This window comes from Spermophilus citellus (assembly GCF_964194105.1).
Source record: "Spermophilus citellus genome assembly, chromosome: 17".
In the NCBI taxonomy this organism is placed as follows: Eukaryota; Metazoa; Chordata; class Mammalia; order Rodentia; family Sciuridae; genus Spermophilus; species Spermophilus citellus.
This window is the reverse complement of record NC_138199.1, coordinates 56,969,339-56,984,988: the sequence shown is the minus strand read 5'-3', so window position 1 is coordinate 56,984,988 and position 15,650 is coordinate 56,969,339. Positions and strand designations below refer to the sequence as shown.

Here is a 15,650-nt window from a genome sequence, read left to right as displayed (position 1 = left end):
GCACCCTCAGGCACTCAAAACATATTAGTTGATTGCTATTTATTAGCAGCAATATGCTAATGTTATTAGTAGTACTAACTATTAAAGGGAACAATGAATCCTGTTTTTAAACCCCAAGAGTTATTCCATCTCCATAAATCAGATGGGATTAAATACCTTTTCATGGATCAAATAAAAAAAATTTTAAGCACATAACTTTTTAAAAATTTTTTTTGGTACTGGGGATTGAACTCAGGGGTACTCGACCTCTGAGCCACATCCCCAACCCTATTTTGTATTTTATTTAGAGACAGTCTCACTGAGTCGCTTAGTGCCTCACCACTGCTGAGGCTGGCTTTGAAGTCACAAATTCTCCTGTCTCAGCCTCCCAAGCCACTGGGATTATAGGTGTGTGCCACCATACCCAGCCTTAAGCACATAACTTTTAAAGTCTCCACCATGAGATTTTTCGAATCAAACTTTTTTCTCTTCTTTTTTTTTTTTTTTTTTTTTTTTGGTGGTGCTGGGGATTGAATCCAGATCCTTGCATGAACATTCTGTGCTCCACAAAATATGATGTAAAAAGCATTGTTCACCTACCAAGCTTGGCTTTCAATCCACTGGGATAAATAATGCCGCACCTCAATGGGGAAATGCTGGCCATATAAGGCTTGCATCTGATGAAGGGCATCTCCTTGGAGCTGCTGAGCTTGTATCCACACAGCCATGGTTCACAACCTGTTAAACAAACAATCTGTGGTTTAGATTATTTTTTAAATCTACCAGAGTAAATATTCATATAGTTAAAATGCTAACACACTATTAGCCCTTTAGGTGAATTAAAGTGTTTTTTTTTTTTTTTTTTTTTTTTTTTTAATTTTGCTTACTGGGAATTGAACCCGGGGGAAACTCAACCACTGAGCTAGTTCCCGGGCTTTTCATTTTGAGACAGGGTCTCACTAAGTTTCTCAGGCTAGTCTTGAACTTGAGATCCTCCTGCCTCAGCCTCCCCAGTAGCTGGTATTACAAGCATGTGTCACTGAGCCTGGTTTTAAAAATCAGTATTCTTTAAGTGAATTTTAGCTTTAAAATGTTTTCAAAATGTAGACATTCAATGTGGTCTTGGGAAGGTAACCAATCAGATCTGTGAATTCCTGCCTATAGATATACTGAGGTCCTATAAGTAAAATCACAAAGCAGCATTAGGGAAAGAAATGCCTATAACTTTGATATCATTACTTTTGTTCAAAATTGTCAGTAATGGTTAGCAGCATTTCAACAGTCATAAAAAATGAGCAGAAAGACTTTTTAAGAACCATTTTAGATTTGTTACTTTGGCTTTAAGAACTGAAATAAACATGCTGCCATGTTGGAAGAGCCCAGTAAAAGAGAGCACACCCATAATCCCAGCAACTCAGGAGGCTGAGGCAGGAGGATCTCAAGTTTGAGACCAACCTCGGCAACACAATGAGACCCTAAGCAATTTAGCAACACCCTGTCTCAAAAAAAAAAAAACAAAAACAAAACAAAACAAAACAAAAGGTTGGGGATATGGCTCAGTGGTTAAGCAGCCTGGGTTCAATTCTCAGTACAATTAAAAAAAAAAAAAGTGTTCTCTGCTTCCTGATGTGATGTCCAGAGCTGCTTACTTCTGCCACACTCTTCAGCCATGATATTCTGCCTCACCATAAGCCCAAAGGAATGGAGATGGCCATGATGGATTGAGACCTTGGAAACTACTGCAGCTCCTTAAGGACAGAGGTTCCAATATCATCTAGTTCACTACTGCACTGAATAGCACCCCCCCACACAACACACTGTCTCAAGAATACTTACATTCTGACCTTATTAAGGTCTTATAATAAGAAAATTTTAGCCCAGTTTTAAATAAGTACTTATACAAATGGTGTCACTGCACCATTTATTCAAGAAACTTGAATCAAGTCACATTAGTGTTCATTAAGGAAAAAAAAAGTGAAAATATCTAAAGCACAGATGGAACCCTATGTATTATCACTAATTACAGCAACACAAAGACAAAGGATTATTTGATACCTTCTGAGTTATTCCTACAGAACTTATGATGCAATATTCTGTTAAATTACATCTGGTAAAAATCTTCCACAAAAAAGAATACATTTCAACTAAGAGAAATGAGACTGAACCATCATATTCCAACAGTGAGTAGTTTTTTTAAACATGCTTTTTTTTTAAATATAAAGAATACTCACTGCAGCATTCTTTTAAAAAAATTGTTGTGTTGGACCTTTATTTTATTTATTTATATGCAGTGCTGAGAATCGAACCAGTGCCTCACACATGCTAGGCAAGTGCTCTACCACTGAACCACAATCCCATCCCCTTAAACATGCTCTTGATTTCAGAAAAAAAAAAATGGCTCTCTAAAATTACCAGGATGCCTCCTCAGACTCACCTGAGATTTTTTATTATTATTATTTTAATTTTTTCTGGTACTGGGGGATTGAACCCTGGGGTGCTTAACCACTGAACCACATCCCCTGTCCTTTTTATGTTTTAAGACAGGGTCCTGCTAAGTTGCTTAGGACCTTGCTCAATTGCTGAGGCTGGCTTTGAACTTGTGATCCTCTTGCCTCAGCCTCCTGAGTGATTAAGATTATAGGCAGGCACCACTATGCCCTGTTCTCACCTGAGAATTTTTTATGCATTCAGAAGAGACTCTCTGGGATTAATCAGATTGGAGCAGCAATGTTTTTACTTTATATAATGAAGGCCACTAAAACTGAATCTTGCTCTAACACTATTTTCCATAATGTAGAATCTGGGGTAAGACAGGGCTATCCTGAACCCCATCCAAGTGACCTGGCTACTGATTTGCACATTCTCCTAAGAACCTGTTACAGTTATGGTCCAGTGAATTGGACCTGGATTTTGTTGACTCCCAGAAATTGCACATGTATGTCAGGAAACGAAAAACCCTCCTGTTAGTTGTAGCTGTCTGATCGCGTAACACTGAGCTATTTATGGGACAAGTCAGTTAGCCAACAATGAGGTGTGGGATGGGAGCCAGTTACCTATTTTAGACTTGTGCAATGCTATAGAACACTTGAACGGTGTACAATTTTATTTAGGGCTTTAAGGCTAGGATCACTGTAACATCACCAAAGACATCAAAGTTCAATGGCTGGGGGCTGGGGATGTGGCTCAAGCGGTAGCGCGCTTGCCTGGCATGCGTGCGGCCCGGGTTCGATCCTCAGCACCACATACCAACAAAGATGTTGTGTCCGCCGAGAACTAAAAAAAAAAAATAAATATTAAAAATTCTCTCTCTCTCTCTCTCTCTCTCTCTCTCTCTCCTCTCTCACTCTCTCTTTAAAAAAAAAAAAAAAGTTCAATGGCTGTGAGCGCACCAGAAGAAAGACAAGGATAAAAGTGCTCTCTCCAAAAGTAATTCCTCTTTATAATCAAACATCTGGAAGATACTAAATTGTACAATATACCTTTTAATCAAATGAATCATAGCCCAAGAATTTGAAGAATCAGATAACAAATCATGATTTTTGGAGGAAGGATAAAGCATGGAGGGATGAGAGTACTTATAAAAGTGGGGTGAAGGAGTGAAGAGTGAAGTCTTTCTTAGTGGTACAGAATAAAGCAGTGCAGGACCTTGCCCTAGCTCCATTCATGAACATGAGAATGACACCCACACACAAAATTCCCGCACCCATATTCATTAGCAAACTGACCCAGAGACAAAAGAAGGAAAATGGTGGAAAAACCTTGATCTCCTCACAGATCCCCTTCCAGGCCACCCAAATAAAATAGTACCATGGCCACCTTCTGTGCTCTTACTCTGTTTTTCTTGTCATTTCCTCATTTCTTGACACGCATCATATTTTGCTTACCGACTCCCCCAAGGTTGAAATCACCGTGAACACAATGATTCTGTTTTGTTCACTGCTCTTTCTCTGGGGCCCAGAACAGCGCCTGGTATATAAGCATAAACTTTTTGTCATGTTGTTGTTGCACAAATAAATGTATGCACATGATTGGGATAACCCTATCAGCTTTTTTTCAAATTATTATGAAACAGGATATCAGGATGAAATACCAAGGCATGGAAATGAGACAGATTTCAATTTAACTGATCAATTATAATTTTATAATCTGAGTCTATGTTGACAACGGTCTACTTGTTCCTTACTAACACTGGCCATCATTTGTAATTTTCCCTGTAGTTTTTGTTTATGTTCTCCCATTGAACTCTTAAGAGTAGTAAGTGAAGGGAGCCCATCTCATTCAGTGTGGTGTTCCCAGGACCCAGTGCAATGGCTTGCCAAGGAAAGTGGTCCATAAGTCTTTGCTGTGTGAATAAATATATGAATAAATATTCATATGTGCTGCTGGCCAAGGATATAACAGGAGCCTATTATTGTTTAAGAAAGAAATACTACGGTGATAAGCTGGGTTTGAGGCTCAGTGGTAGAATGCTCGCTTAGCATGCATGAGCCACTGGGTTTGATCCTCAGCCTCACATAAAAATAAAATAAAGATATTGTGTCCACCTAAAGTTAAAAAATAAATATTAAAAAAAAGAAATACATAGGGGTGGGAGGGAAAGAGAGGGAGAAGGGGAATAGCAAGGATGGTGGAAGGGGATGGTCATCATTATACAAAATACATGTATGAAGATGTGAATTTGATGTCAACATACCTTATATATAAACATTATGATAAACTGTGCTATAAAGGTATATTAAGAACTGTAATGCAAAAAAGAGCTCATGTATAATGGCATAATTTGGCATGAACATACTTTATATACAGAGTTATGAAAAATTGTGCTGTGAAAGGATAATTATGAATGTAATGCATTCCACTATTGTCAGGTATGTAAGACATTAAAAAAAAAGAAATACTATGGTGATATGCCACATGTACAGATACTAATGTAAACACAACACTTTAAGTTTTATATTAGTTGGGCTGGGGCTGTAGCTCAGTAGTAGAGCGCTTGCTGAGCATGTGTGAGGCATTGGGTTCGATCCTTAGCAACACATAAAAAATAAACAAATAAAATAAAGGCATTCTGTCCATTTACAACTAAAAATTTTTTTAATGTTTTGAATTAGTTCTTAGTATTGACTGAAGTGTAGACTGCTGAGCTCTTAGAATGTCAGAATATTTTTTACAATTCTAATTATGAACATGTCACAATAGTTATTTTCTAAAGTAGTATGACATTTGAAGGGTAATAACTGGTAAATGTAAAGCAGCAGTTGCCTTATTTTGATAAATACAATATAATTTCACTACATAAAAGTGCTTTGTCAGAGCTAGAAAGTAGATTCTGCTTATTACTGGTCAAAGTGTAAAAATAAATAGCTAGCAGAGAGGGTTGGTTTTCAATGTTCCCAACACAAAGAAGTGATGTGTTTGAGGTGATATACCAATTACCCTAATCTGATCATTAGTTTGTATGCATGTATTGAAATAGCACACTGTATGCCATATGTTGTACAATTTTATGTCAATTTAAAAAATTTAAACATTATAATGTAGGGGCTGGGGTATAGCTCAGTTGGTAGAGTGCTTGTCTTGAAAGTACAAGGCCCTGGGTTCAATCCCCAGCATCTCCCCTCTCCCCAAAAAAAAAAAAAAAAAAAATATATATATATATATATAATGTAAAATAAAAGCATATTAAATAGTACAGAATTGTATGTATTTTACTTTTAAACTAAGATCTATACACATATGGAATATGAGATGAACACCATGTAGCCACTTTATTTTTTTAATACATTTTTCATTGATTTTTAAAAAATAAATGATAGTGGAATGCATTACAATTCTTATTACACATATAGAGCATAATTTTTCATATCTCTCTATATAAAGTATGTTTGCACCAATTCATGTCTTCATACATGTACTTTGGATAATAATGTCCATCACATTCCACATCCTACCCTGCCCCCTCCCTTTCCCTCCCACCACTCTTTCCTATCTAAAATTTGTCTATTCCTCCCATGCTCCCTCTCTTTAACCCACTATAAGTCAATCACCTTATATTAGAGAAAACATTTGGCATTTTTTTGGGGGGGGGGATTGGCTAACTTTACTTAGCAGTATCTTCTCCAACATCTTCATTTACCTGCAAATGCCATGATTTTATTCTTTTTTATTGCTGAGTAATATTCTATTGTATATATATGCCACATTTTAAAAAATCCATTCATCTACTGAAGGCATCTAGGTTGGTTCCACAGTTTAGCTATTGTGGATTGTGCTGCTATAAACACAGATTTGGCTGTGTCCCTGCAGTATGCTGTTTTTAAGTCCTTTGGGTATAGACCGAGGAGAGGGATAGCTGGGTGTATAACCACTTTAAATACTCAGCTTAGACAAGATAACTTCCCCCAATTTATATGAACAAAACCTAGAATTTAAGCAGTGTTTTTCTTTGCACATGTCAGGACACTTCACCCCCTTTGTTAGGCTACTTCCATTCCACCTAAGCTGATTCCCTGTCCCTCTCTCCAGTATCTATCCAGTCATCAAAAGCTTCTGAACCTACAGAGTGACTGCACCTCTATCCGCCCTCCTCCCCTGCTTTTTTACACGCACTCCATCTTTAATGTGTGATGTTCTCACAAGGGAAGTGGTCTGTATCTTTGGTAAGTCATCACAGGGCTTCTCTAAAGACTGGGAAATGGATTCGCTGTCATATTTTTAGGCCAAAGATGAAAAATAATTGAGCTCTGTGCAGTTGTACTTTCAGTGTTCACAAGCATTCCGAAGCCTCCTCAAACAGCCTTGGGTGCAGAATATTGTACTTTCTGAAGCACAAGGCATTCACATCGACCTCCAAAATCTTAATATATCCAAGGGCAAGGATGGCCAAATACAGTGGGCCCTGAGGCATTTGCTAATACAAGTCTCAAGATCTGTAAACTTACAATGGTACAGGCTTACTGAAAAACCATGCAAATAGATGTCTACTACCATCAATTAATGATATAAGTGGGAGAGATTTAGTGATAACTTTATCTCAATAATAAATACCTTTTTATCAGAAGCCTTCTCTTTTAAGAAATATGAAATTTTGCAAAGAGAAATATCATTTTTTCTGAAGAATTCCAGAACACTTGGAGCCCAGGTCTTGTTGTAACTCAAGTGTGGGGTAGAGAAGTACAGATCATCTGATTCTAGAAGGCTCACAAAGCACATTTGCCAATGGAGTGAATGAATTCTAGCTTGGGGTAAGAGCAGGGGCTTAAAATGTATGTAGAGAGATTTAGTTTCTGGATTCATGTGGATAATTTAAAGCATTTTATAATTTCTGTTCTCCATCTCACATCACCACCACCCATCTCACCCCATCCCATTCCAGGGCCAAAATTTCTAAAAAGGGGTTAAAGTTCTGGAGATAATGCTGAACTCTCCTAAATATAGCTCTGCAAAAGATCTGAAATCTTTGACCTCTCTGTGTCTCAGTTTTCTTATTTATTAAGTGGGAATTATAATACTTAGGTTCCTTGGGAGGTTGTGGTAGGAATGAATTACTATGTGTAAATATTTATTCCAGCAGAGACTAAGGTGTCAGGGCACCGTGCCTTTCCCTACTCCTTCCAAGGACACATCTAAGTCCTGCTAGTTAATAATGTAAAAGGCAACTAATAAAATTTGCAGCTTCATTTATTATACTGCTTTATAAATTATTAACAATATTCTGATTTACCTAATAAATACATTTCAGAATAAGGTTGAGAAATGAATTAAAATAACTTTTACTAGTGTAGTTATTATTGTCTACCGACCAGATTTAAGAGCTAACATTGACAGAGCACTCACATTATGCTTTTATGAATCTATTCATTTAATCCTCACAAAAACCCTATGAGGTAGGCATTGTTATTATCCCCACTTTATGGATGAGGAAAGAGGTTCAGTGGGATTAAATATAATTGTGGATGGTGTAGCAACTTTGGAACACCATCTGACAGATCACTAAAGGTTGAACATAGAGTTACTATACCATCCAGCAGTTCTACTCCCACGGATATGTCTAAGAGAACTGAGACATGTCCACACAAAAACCTGTACACAAAAGTTCACACAAGCAGTACTCATGACAGCCCCAAAGTGCAAACAACCCAAATGTCTGCTGATGAATAAAGAGCTGGCTGTGGTGGCATACAACGGTAATTTCAGCTACTCAGGAAACTGAGGCAGGAGGACTGCAAATTCAAGGCCAGCCTGAGCAACTTGATGAGACCCTGTCTCAAAATAAAAAGGCCTGAGGGTACAGCTCAGCGGTACAGCACTTGCCTAGCATGAGCAAGGCCTTGGGTTCCACTCCACGTTTCACAAACAAAAACAATATCAAAAATGCAAAGGAACGAAATCCTAATGCATGCTGCAATATGGATGAACCTTGAAAACGTGCAAAGGGAAAGACAGACACATAAGGTGACATTGTGATTCCATTTCATGGAATGATCAAAAGAGGCAAATGCACAGAGAGGGGAGATGGTGAAAGTGTTTTGAATTAGCAAGTGGTGAACAGTGTTATAACGCTGACTCCGAAGAACCACTGAATTGTACACACTTTTCTAAAAGGGTGAATTTTATGATATGTAATTCTAGCTTGATAAAATATTATTTTAAAAGACAGAAGAGGTGAAATAGCTGCCTCTGATCCCACAGTACTAAGGCATTCCCAGAGCTGGATCCACCCCAGAGCCTGTATTCCCACAGCTGTGCCACACTGAGTCCTAAGGACCTGTGCGGGGTTGTCATGTTATTCACTGCACTTTTCCCTATGTGTGTTACATTTCGTAATTTACAGAGAAAAATAACAAGAAATGAGAATAATATTAAGAGTCTCTGATTTTGGCAAAGACTAGGGCTAGCTGGCAGATGAAGCAGAAGACATAAATATTGTTTCTGAGCTGAAAAGTACAAGGCAAGGAGCCAGCATTCAAAACTGTTGAACACGTCAGTACCTATTAATGACTAAAGGGCTTTGGACAGAATATAAAGGGCCATTTCCCTGGTCATGTTTACTGCTCAATACCAACATTATTAAGTGGTGGTGCTTACCTAGTAGGAGGGACACTGAGGGACAGAAAAATATTAATAGCAGTAAAAAAGGATTAAGACTTTGTTCATATTAAAATTGGCTTGACATCAAGAAAGAAGGTTATAGCAAAATTACTACACCTAGAGATAAGTCAATAGCTGGACATGGTGGCGCATGCCTATAATCCCAGCAATTTGGGAGACTGAGACAGGAGGATTGCAAATTCAAAGTCAGCCTCAGCAACTTAGTGAGATCCTGTCTCAAAATAAAAAGGGCAGGGGATGTAGCTCAGTGGTTAAGTGCCCCTGGGTTCAATCCCTGGTACCCACCCTCCTCAAAAGAGTAGGTTAATACCAGAGCCATCTGCTTAAAAAAAAAAAAAAGTGGACATTATAAGCAATTTGGGAAGACAGTTCTTTTTTGAAAAAAAATTATTAAACAGATAGGAAAGAAACAGAGCTGGGTGTAGTAGTGCATGCCTGTAATCCCACAGCTCAAGAGGTTGAGGCAGGAGGATCTCAAGTTCAAAGTCGGCTTGATCCATTTAGTGAGGCCCTAAGTGACTTAGCAAGACCTGTCTCTAAATCAAATACAAAAAAAAAAAAAAAAAAAAAAAAAAGGCTGGAAATATGGCCCAGTAAGTGCCTCTGGGTTCAATGCCCAGTCCAAAAAAAAAAAAAAAAAAAAACAAAAAACAGAAAGAATAAAAGCAAAGTGTGTTTGGCCCAACAAACAAGGAAAAATTTGCTCAGGCAACACAGAGATGATAACATTCTGGGAAGATAGTCATAAATCTTCACATCACAGCCAAAACATTACATGTCACTTTGGGAAGAGAGAAAGAAGAGGGAGAAGGGGAGTGCAAGAAGGAAGGAGAGGGGCTGGGGCTGGGGCTGGGGCTCGGTTGGCAGAGTGCTTGTCACTGTGTGAGGCGCTGAGTTCCATCCTCAGCACCTCATAAAAATAAGAACAAATAAAAGAAAGGCGTTCTATCCATCTACAACTACAAAAAAGAAAAAAAAAGGAGGGAGAGGGCAAGGAAGGGAGCCACTTGCTAAATACAAAAATCAAAAACCTCATCAGTGGATTAACATTTTAAACTCTCAAAATACCTCAAAAATTACTTATTATTCACAAAGGGGAAAAGGTACATTCCAGAGTATATATTTGGTAGACAACATCTTTTTTTTCTTTCTTTCTTTTCCTGTGGTGCTGGGGATTAAACCAGGGCCTTGTGCATGCAAGGCAAGCACTCTACTAATTGAGCTATATCCCCAGCCTGGTAAACAATATCTTAACCACAGGATCAAACATCCCCAACCATGAGACAAAGTGAAATTATGTGTGTTCAGATGTGATGTGCTGAAAAGAATACAAAAAACTAACTTATAAGAAAACATGAAGAAACAATCTACAATCAGGTAAACCCAAAAATCCAAGTTATGGGACTCTCATGAACAACAACAACAAAAAGCAGAACTGCTCTAGATTAAAGGAGGCAAAAGAGACGTGATAATTATCAAAAGCATAATTAAAAACAAAAACACAGCTCTAAAGGACATCATTGGGCTAATTAAAATAATTTAAATATAGTCTGTACATTCAATGTTCTTGTGTCAGTGTTAGATACCTTGAGAGTGATAATGGCATTGGGGTGTACAGGAATGCTCTTGATCTAGCAGCACATACTCAACTATTTAAGGGTGAGCAGTCCTATGTCTGCAACCTACATTCAAAGGAGGGAAGAGTAGCGATGGGGAGAGTGATAAAGCAAATGTAACAGCTGCTCATAGTTGGTCCATCTAAATAAAGTCTGTGTGAGTGTTTGTTGCTCTATTCTTTCGACTTTTCAGTAATTAATTTTTTTTTTCAAAATCAAATTTAAGGGCATAAATTCCATAAATAAAAAAGAAACCAAAGCAATGAAAGTGGAGATTTAATTCTCATCTTTTTTTTTTTTTTCCTTTGGCAGGGGACGGGTACTGGGGATTGAACTCAGGGACACTTGACCACTGAGCCACATCCTCAGCCCTATTTTGTATTTTATTTAGAGACAGGGTCTCACTGAGTTGCTTAACACCTTGATTTTGCTGAGGCTGGCTTTGAACTCGTAGTCCTCCTGCCTCAGCCTCTGGAGCTGCTGGGAATACAGGCTTGCACACCAGGCTTAATTCTCATCTTGATACTGTCCCTAGTCATAGATAAAGATCTGGGCTTCTCAACTTCCTTGCATCTGGTAAGATGTCAGAGTCCCTGCATGATTATCTCCATGTCCAAATCCAATAAGCAACTTGAACAACCCGTTAGAGAAGAAGTTACATCAATACCATTTTCCAGACGACTGAAAACATTTGCTGTAGCCCATAATAATGACCATCTGCGTTATGAAAAAATAAGAAACATGTTCCCAATATTTTCCTCATTAAATCCCACAGCCTCCCCCTTACCATTAAGGATTGCAGTATTAAGTTCCCATTTAGAAAAATTTGCTTTGAAGAGTGCCTTGCACTAGGTCAACTCCCAGGGACAACCACTAGTTAAGTAGTACGATACACAATTAGAAGAAATTGGAAATAATCGAAGTGTCCAAAATAAAGGAATGGTTAGACAATAACACATTAATCTGATAGAACAGTGTGCTGTCTTTAAAATTTCATTTAAAAAGTTATGTTGAAACACAAATACCATGTAGACATATCCTCTTGAAGTATTAATAATGTTAGATCTATGTACAATATGTATGCTAAATGACAACTATCAGAGAAAAATCAAAGAAATGTGAAAATACCTGTTACACCTAGGTGAAGGAGTTTTGGTACTTTTTTTGGTAAAGTTCTTTGACTTATTAAATTTTGCTTAAAACGTAAAATTTGAGGGCTGGGAGTATAGCTCAGTGGTAGAATGTGTGCCTAGCATATGCAAAGCCCTAGGTTCAGTCCCTAGCACTATACCAAAGATAAACAAACAACCTGAAATATAGAATTAATACTCATGGGCAATTGGTATTCCTGACTATTCTACACCACGTTTAAAGGGAAACACAAATGCATAGGAAGAAATTTTTGTCAACATGACAGTATCCCAGTTATGGGACTATAATACAAACCAGATAGCCTTGATTTAAGCAGGACATGAAACAGGAAAAATTCAGAAACATGAAATATTTTTTTAAGAAATGTAATTCTATCACTTTCAAATATATAGTAACTTTAATGTGTTTTCAAGAAGTGGTTCCAAGGGCTGGGGATGTGGCTCAAGCGGTAGTGCGCTCGCCTGGCATGCGTGCGGCCCGGGTTCGATCCTCAGCACCACATACCAACAAAGATGTTGTGTCTGCCGAGAACTAAAAAATACATATTAAACATTCTCTCTCTCTCTCTCTCTCTCTCAAAAAAAAAAAAAAATTAAAAAAAAAAAAAAGAAGTGGTTCCAAGACCAAGGTGAAGATTAATTTGTTATTATCTCTCTCTCTCACACACACACACACACACACACATTTATATAAATAATCTGGCTCTTTTTTCATCTTTTATATGACTAAGTAATTTTGTACCATCCATAAATAGAATGAAATATACAGAAAATCATTCACAACAGTACAAGAATTCCTTTAAAGAAATACACTTCTCATAACCTGAATCATACACCTGGAACAACTGGCCTATCTGCAGGCCCTGAGAGTTCAAAGATAACAATTCAAGAAAGCTCTGGGTACAAGAAGAGGTCACAGAAAACCTCGGCTGTTGGCTCCTAACTTAGCTCCTATCCAAAAGGCCAGAAGAACTAGGGAGAAATTTTCCTGTTTCATTGACATCAACCTATTTTGTACCAAGAACTGATACCTAAGACCAAAGCAGGGTTATATTGCTTCTGGATTCTTCCCTACCTTAGGGAGGCTGGACAGATATGACCAGCTTCCATGAACACTCTAGGTCGATCTTGCTAAGGAAGCCCTGGGGCGATCCTCCTTATATTATTCTCTACATTTTTTACGCACCTCAGCATTAATCACCTAACAATTTGTGCCATCGACAATACATGTAGAAAAGAGACCACTGCTACATTGGAAAAGCAAACCTATCCACTGAGCCCAAGTTATATGCAGAAGACTGTGGCATTTTGCCACTTCTAACACTTAGCTGTAGCCTTGCATTTACTGTGAACTATCGTGAACTTCATGTTTGCTTACAATCAATATATAAATGCTTTCAAATAATAAAATTAAAAAAAAAACGAAGCTAATATGTTTTGGTTAAAATACTAGAAGACTAAAATCTCCTCTTTTAAAAGAGAAATGCCACATCAGCTGGTTTCTTTGTTTACCTCTGGAGTGACATTCCATCTGCAAAGCCTGACTATAGCTTTCTGAAGATCATGTCAATGTGTGTGGTATGATACCACCTACACATAGGTAAAACAAATCCAGCAAAAAAGGTGGCTCCAACAATGACTGCAAGTGGGTTACGAAGCTAATTCAAATTCTGAGAAGAAATGACACTGGAATAAGAGCTCATGTCTTAGAAAACCAAAAGGTCTATCCTGTCAGGAAAAATATTTTCCAGCTATGAGAAGCAATGCTGTTATGAAGACGTTTAATGTTAGGATGAATTAAAATTGTACACGAAGCAATTACACATTTACTACAGCATTAATACTGGACTTTACAATAAAATACTTTTTTTTTTTTAAGAGAGAGTGAGAGAGGAGAGAGAGAGAGAGAGATAATTTTTAATATTTATTTTTTAGTTCTCGGCGGACACAACATCCTTGTTGGTATGTGGTGCTGAGGATCGAACCCGGGCCGCACGCATGCCAGGCGAGCGCGCTACCGCTGAGCCACATTCCCAGCCCAATAAAATACTTTTTTTAAAACATACCACTTTTCCTGGAAACAGGTTTTCTCTTGCTACACCTACACACACACACACACACACACACACACACACACACACACACCTTGGCACTGTGAACTTGAGTGCATGTTTCTACAGCACACAACAGATGTGCCACAAGGCTCCCACCTCTTTTTTTTTTTTTTTTTAAAGAGAGAGTGAGAGAGGAGAGAGAGTGAGAGAGAGAATTTTTTTTAATATTTATTTTTTAGTTCTCGGCGGACACAACATCTTTGTTGGTATGTGGTGCTGAGGATCGAACCCGGGCCGCACGCATGCCAGGCGAGCGCACTACCGCTTGAGCCACATCCCCAGCCCTCCCACCTCTTACTAGCATAGTTATGCTGGGATAACGGCAGAACGATTCTGTATGTGTGTGCGTGTGTGTGTGTGTGTGTGTATGCGTGCGTGCACGCACACTTTCACAGGCTGCACTGTTACAGGAAGAAGCAAAGAGCAGCTATTTCCTTCCAAAAGGTCAGCTGCCTCAGACAGACCAAACAGAAAGCAGTAAATTCTTGCCAACTTCCCCTCCTGCTTCTGCAGCTAGTACGCAACAGCATTTGGTTTCCAGTAAAGCTCCAAAGAAAAACAAAGCAAATGTGAGACCCAGAATCTGTGCAATCTAAGTGTCTCACTTGCCTCAATTTAAAAGGTGGTAAGATCACACTGAGCTACGCTTTTCAAACAGAGAGAGAACTGTGAACCGGTGAGAACTGTCAGGTTTAAGGTGAGATTAAACACGAGGAAAAGGACAGGACAGGAACCATCCTAGATTTTATATCAATGGTCCAGAAGTTTCCATCTAAAAATAAGATGGCATTTTGGCAATAATAAATGCAACAGCATGTAAGGTCTCTAATTGACTGACATAAAAATAAATTTTTAGCTTTTGTCTTCTCAAACTAAACTCAAAATAGAGGTCCAACATGCTAGAATATTTGCAGGGTTCAATGCTGACAACCACAGAAGCACATATACAATGAATACATAGTTCCTTAGCTTAGACGTCGAGAAAAGAATATAAAACTGGGGCTGGGGATGTGGCTCATGCGATAGCGAGCTCGCCTGGCGTGCGTGCGGCCCGGGTTCGATCCTCAGCACCACATACAAACGAAGATGTTGTGTCGCTGAGAACTAAGAAAAAATAAATAAATATTAAAATTCTCTCTCTCTCTCTGTCCCCCTCTCTCTCACTCTCTCTTAAAAAAAAAAAGAATATAAAACTGTAATCAAAAGGGGAAAAAAAGAGTGCGGGGACAGAAAATAGGATTTTAAATCTTCTTTAGATAGTAACCCCTAATAGTTGTGAATAATATTGAAAACTTCATCCTGACCCCCCAAAAAACAACATTATATTCTTGAATAAACTTATTTAAGAGAGCATCAAGGGCTGGGGTTGTGGCTCGGTGGTTGAGCACTTGCCTAGCATATGTGAGGCACTGGGTTCAATTCTTAGCGCCACATATAAATAAAATAAAATAAATGGTCCGTTAACAACTAAAAGAGAGAGGGGGATGGGGGGGAGAATCAAACTATAGGAAAGACTATGCATTGAGTCTTTTTAGATGGAGCAAAACTAGATTCTTTTGAGTATGAAAGTGAAAGAGAAGGAAAAAATGTTTTAAAAAGTTTTCTCTTCAAATCATGTCTTCGTTTTGGTATTAATGCATGATTAAATGAAATTTTATGTGTGTTAAATTGAGTAGTAC

General features: G+C 38.2%; 1 protein-coding gene across 2 annotated transcripts in view; it reads right to left on the bottom strand.

The window, feature by feature from the left end:
* LOC308636169 (signal transducer and activator of transcription 5B) overlaps positions 1-15,650 on the bottom strand; it is a 64,621-nt gene that overhangs the window by 25,181 nt on the left and 23,790 nt on the right. For both annotated transcript variants that reach the window (XM_081271352.1, XM_081271353.1), the window contains exon 2: positions 580-717. In XM_081271352.1, coding sequence (XP_081127478.1) covers positions 580-707 — 128 coding nt within the window. In that variant the 5' untranslated portion in view covers positions 708-717. The remainder of the gene's footprint in view (positions 1-579; positions 718-15,650) is intronic.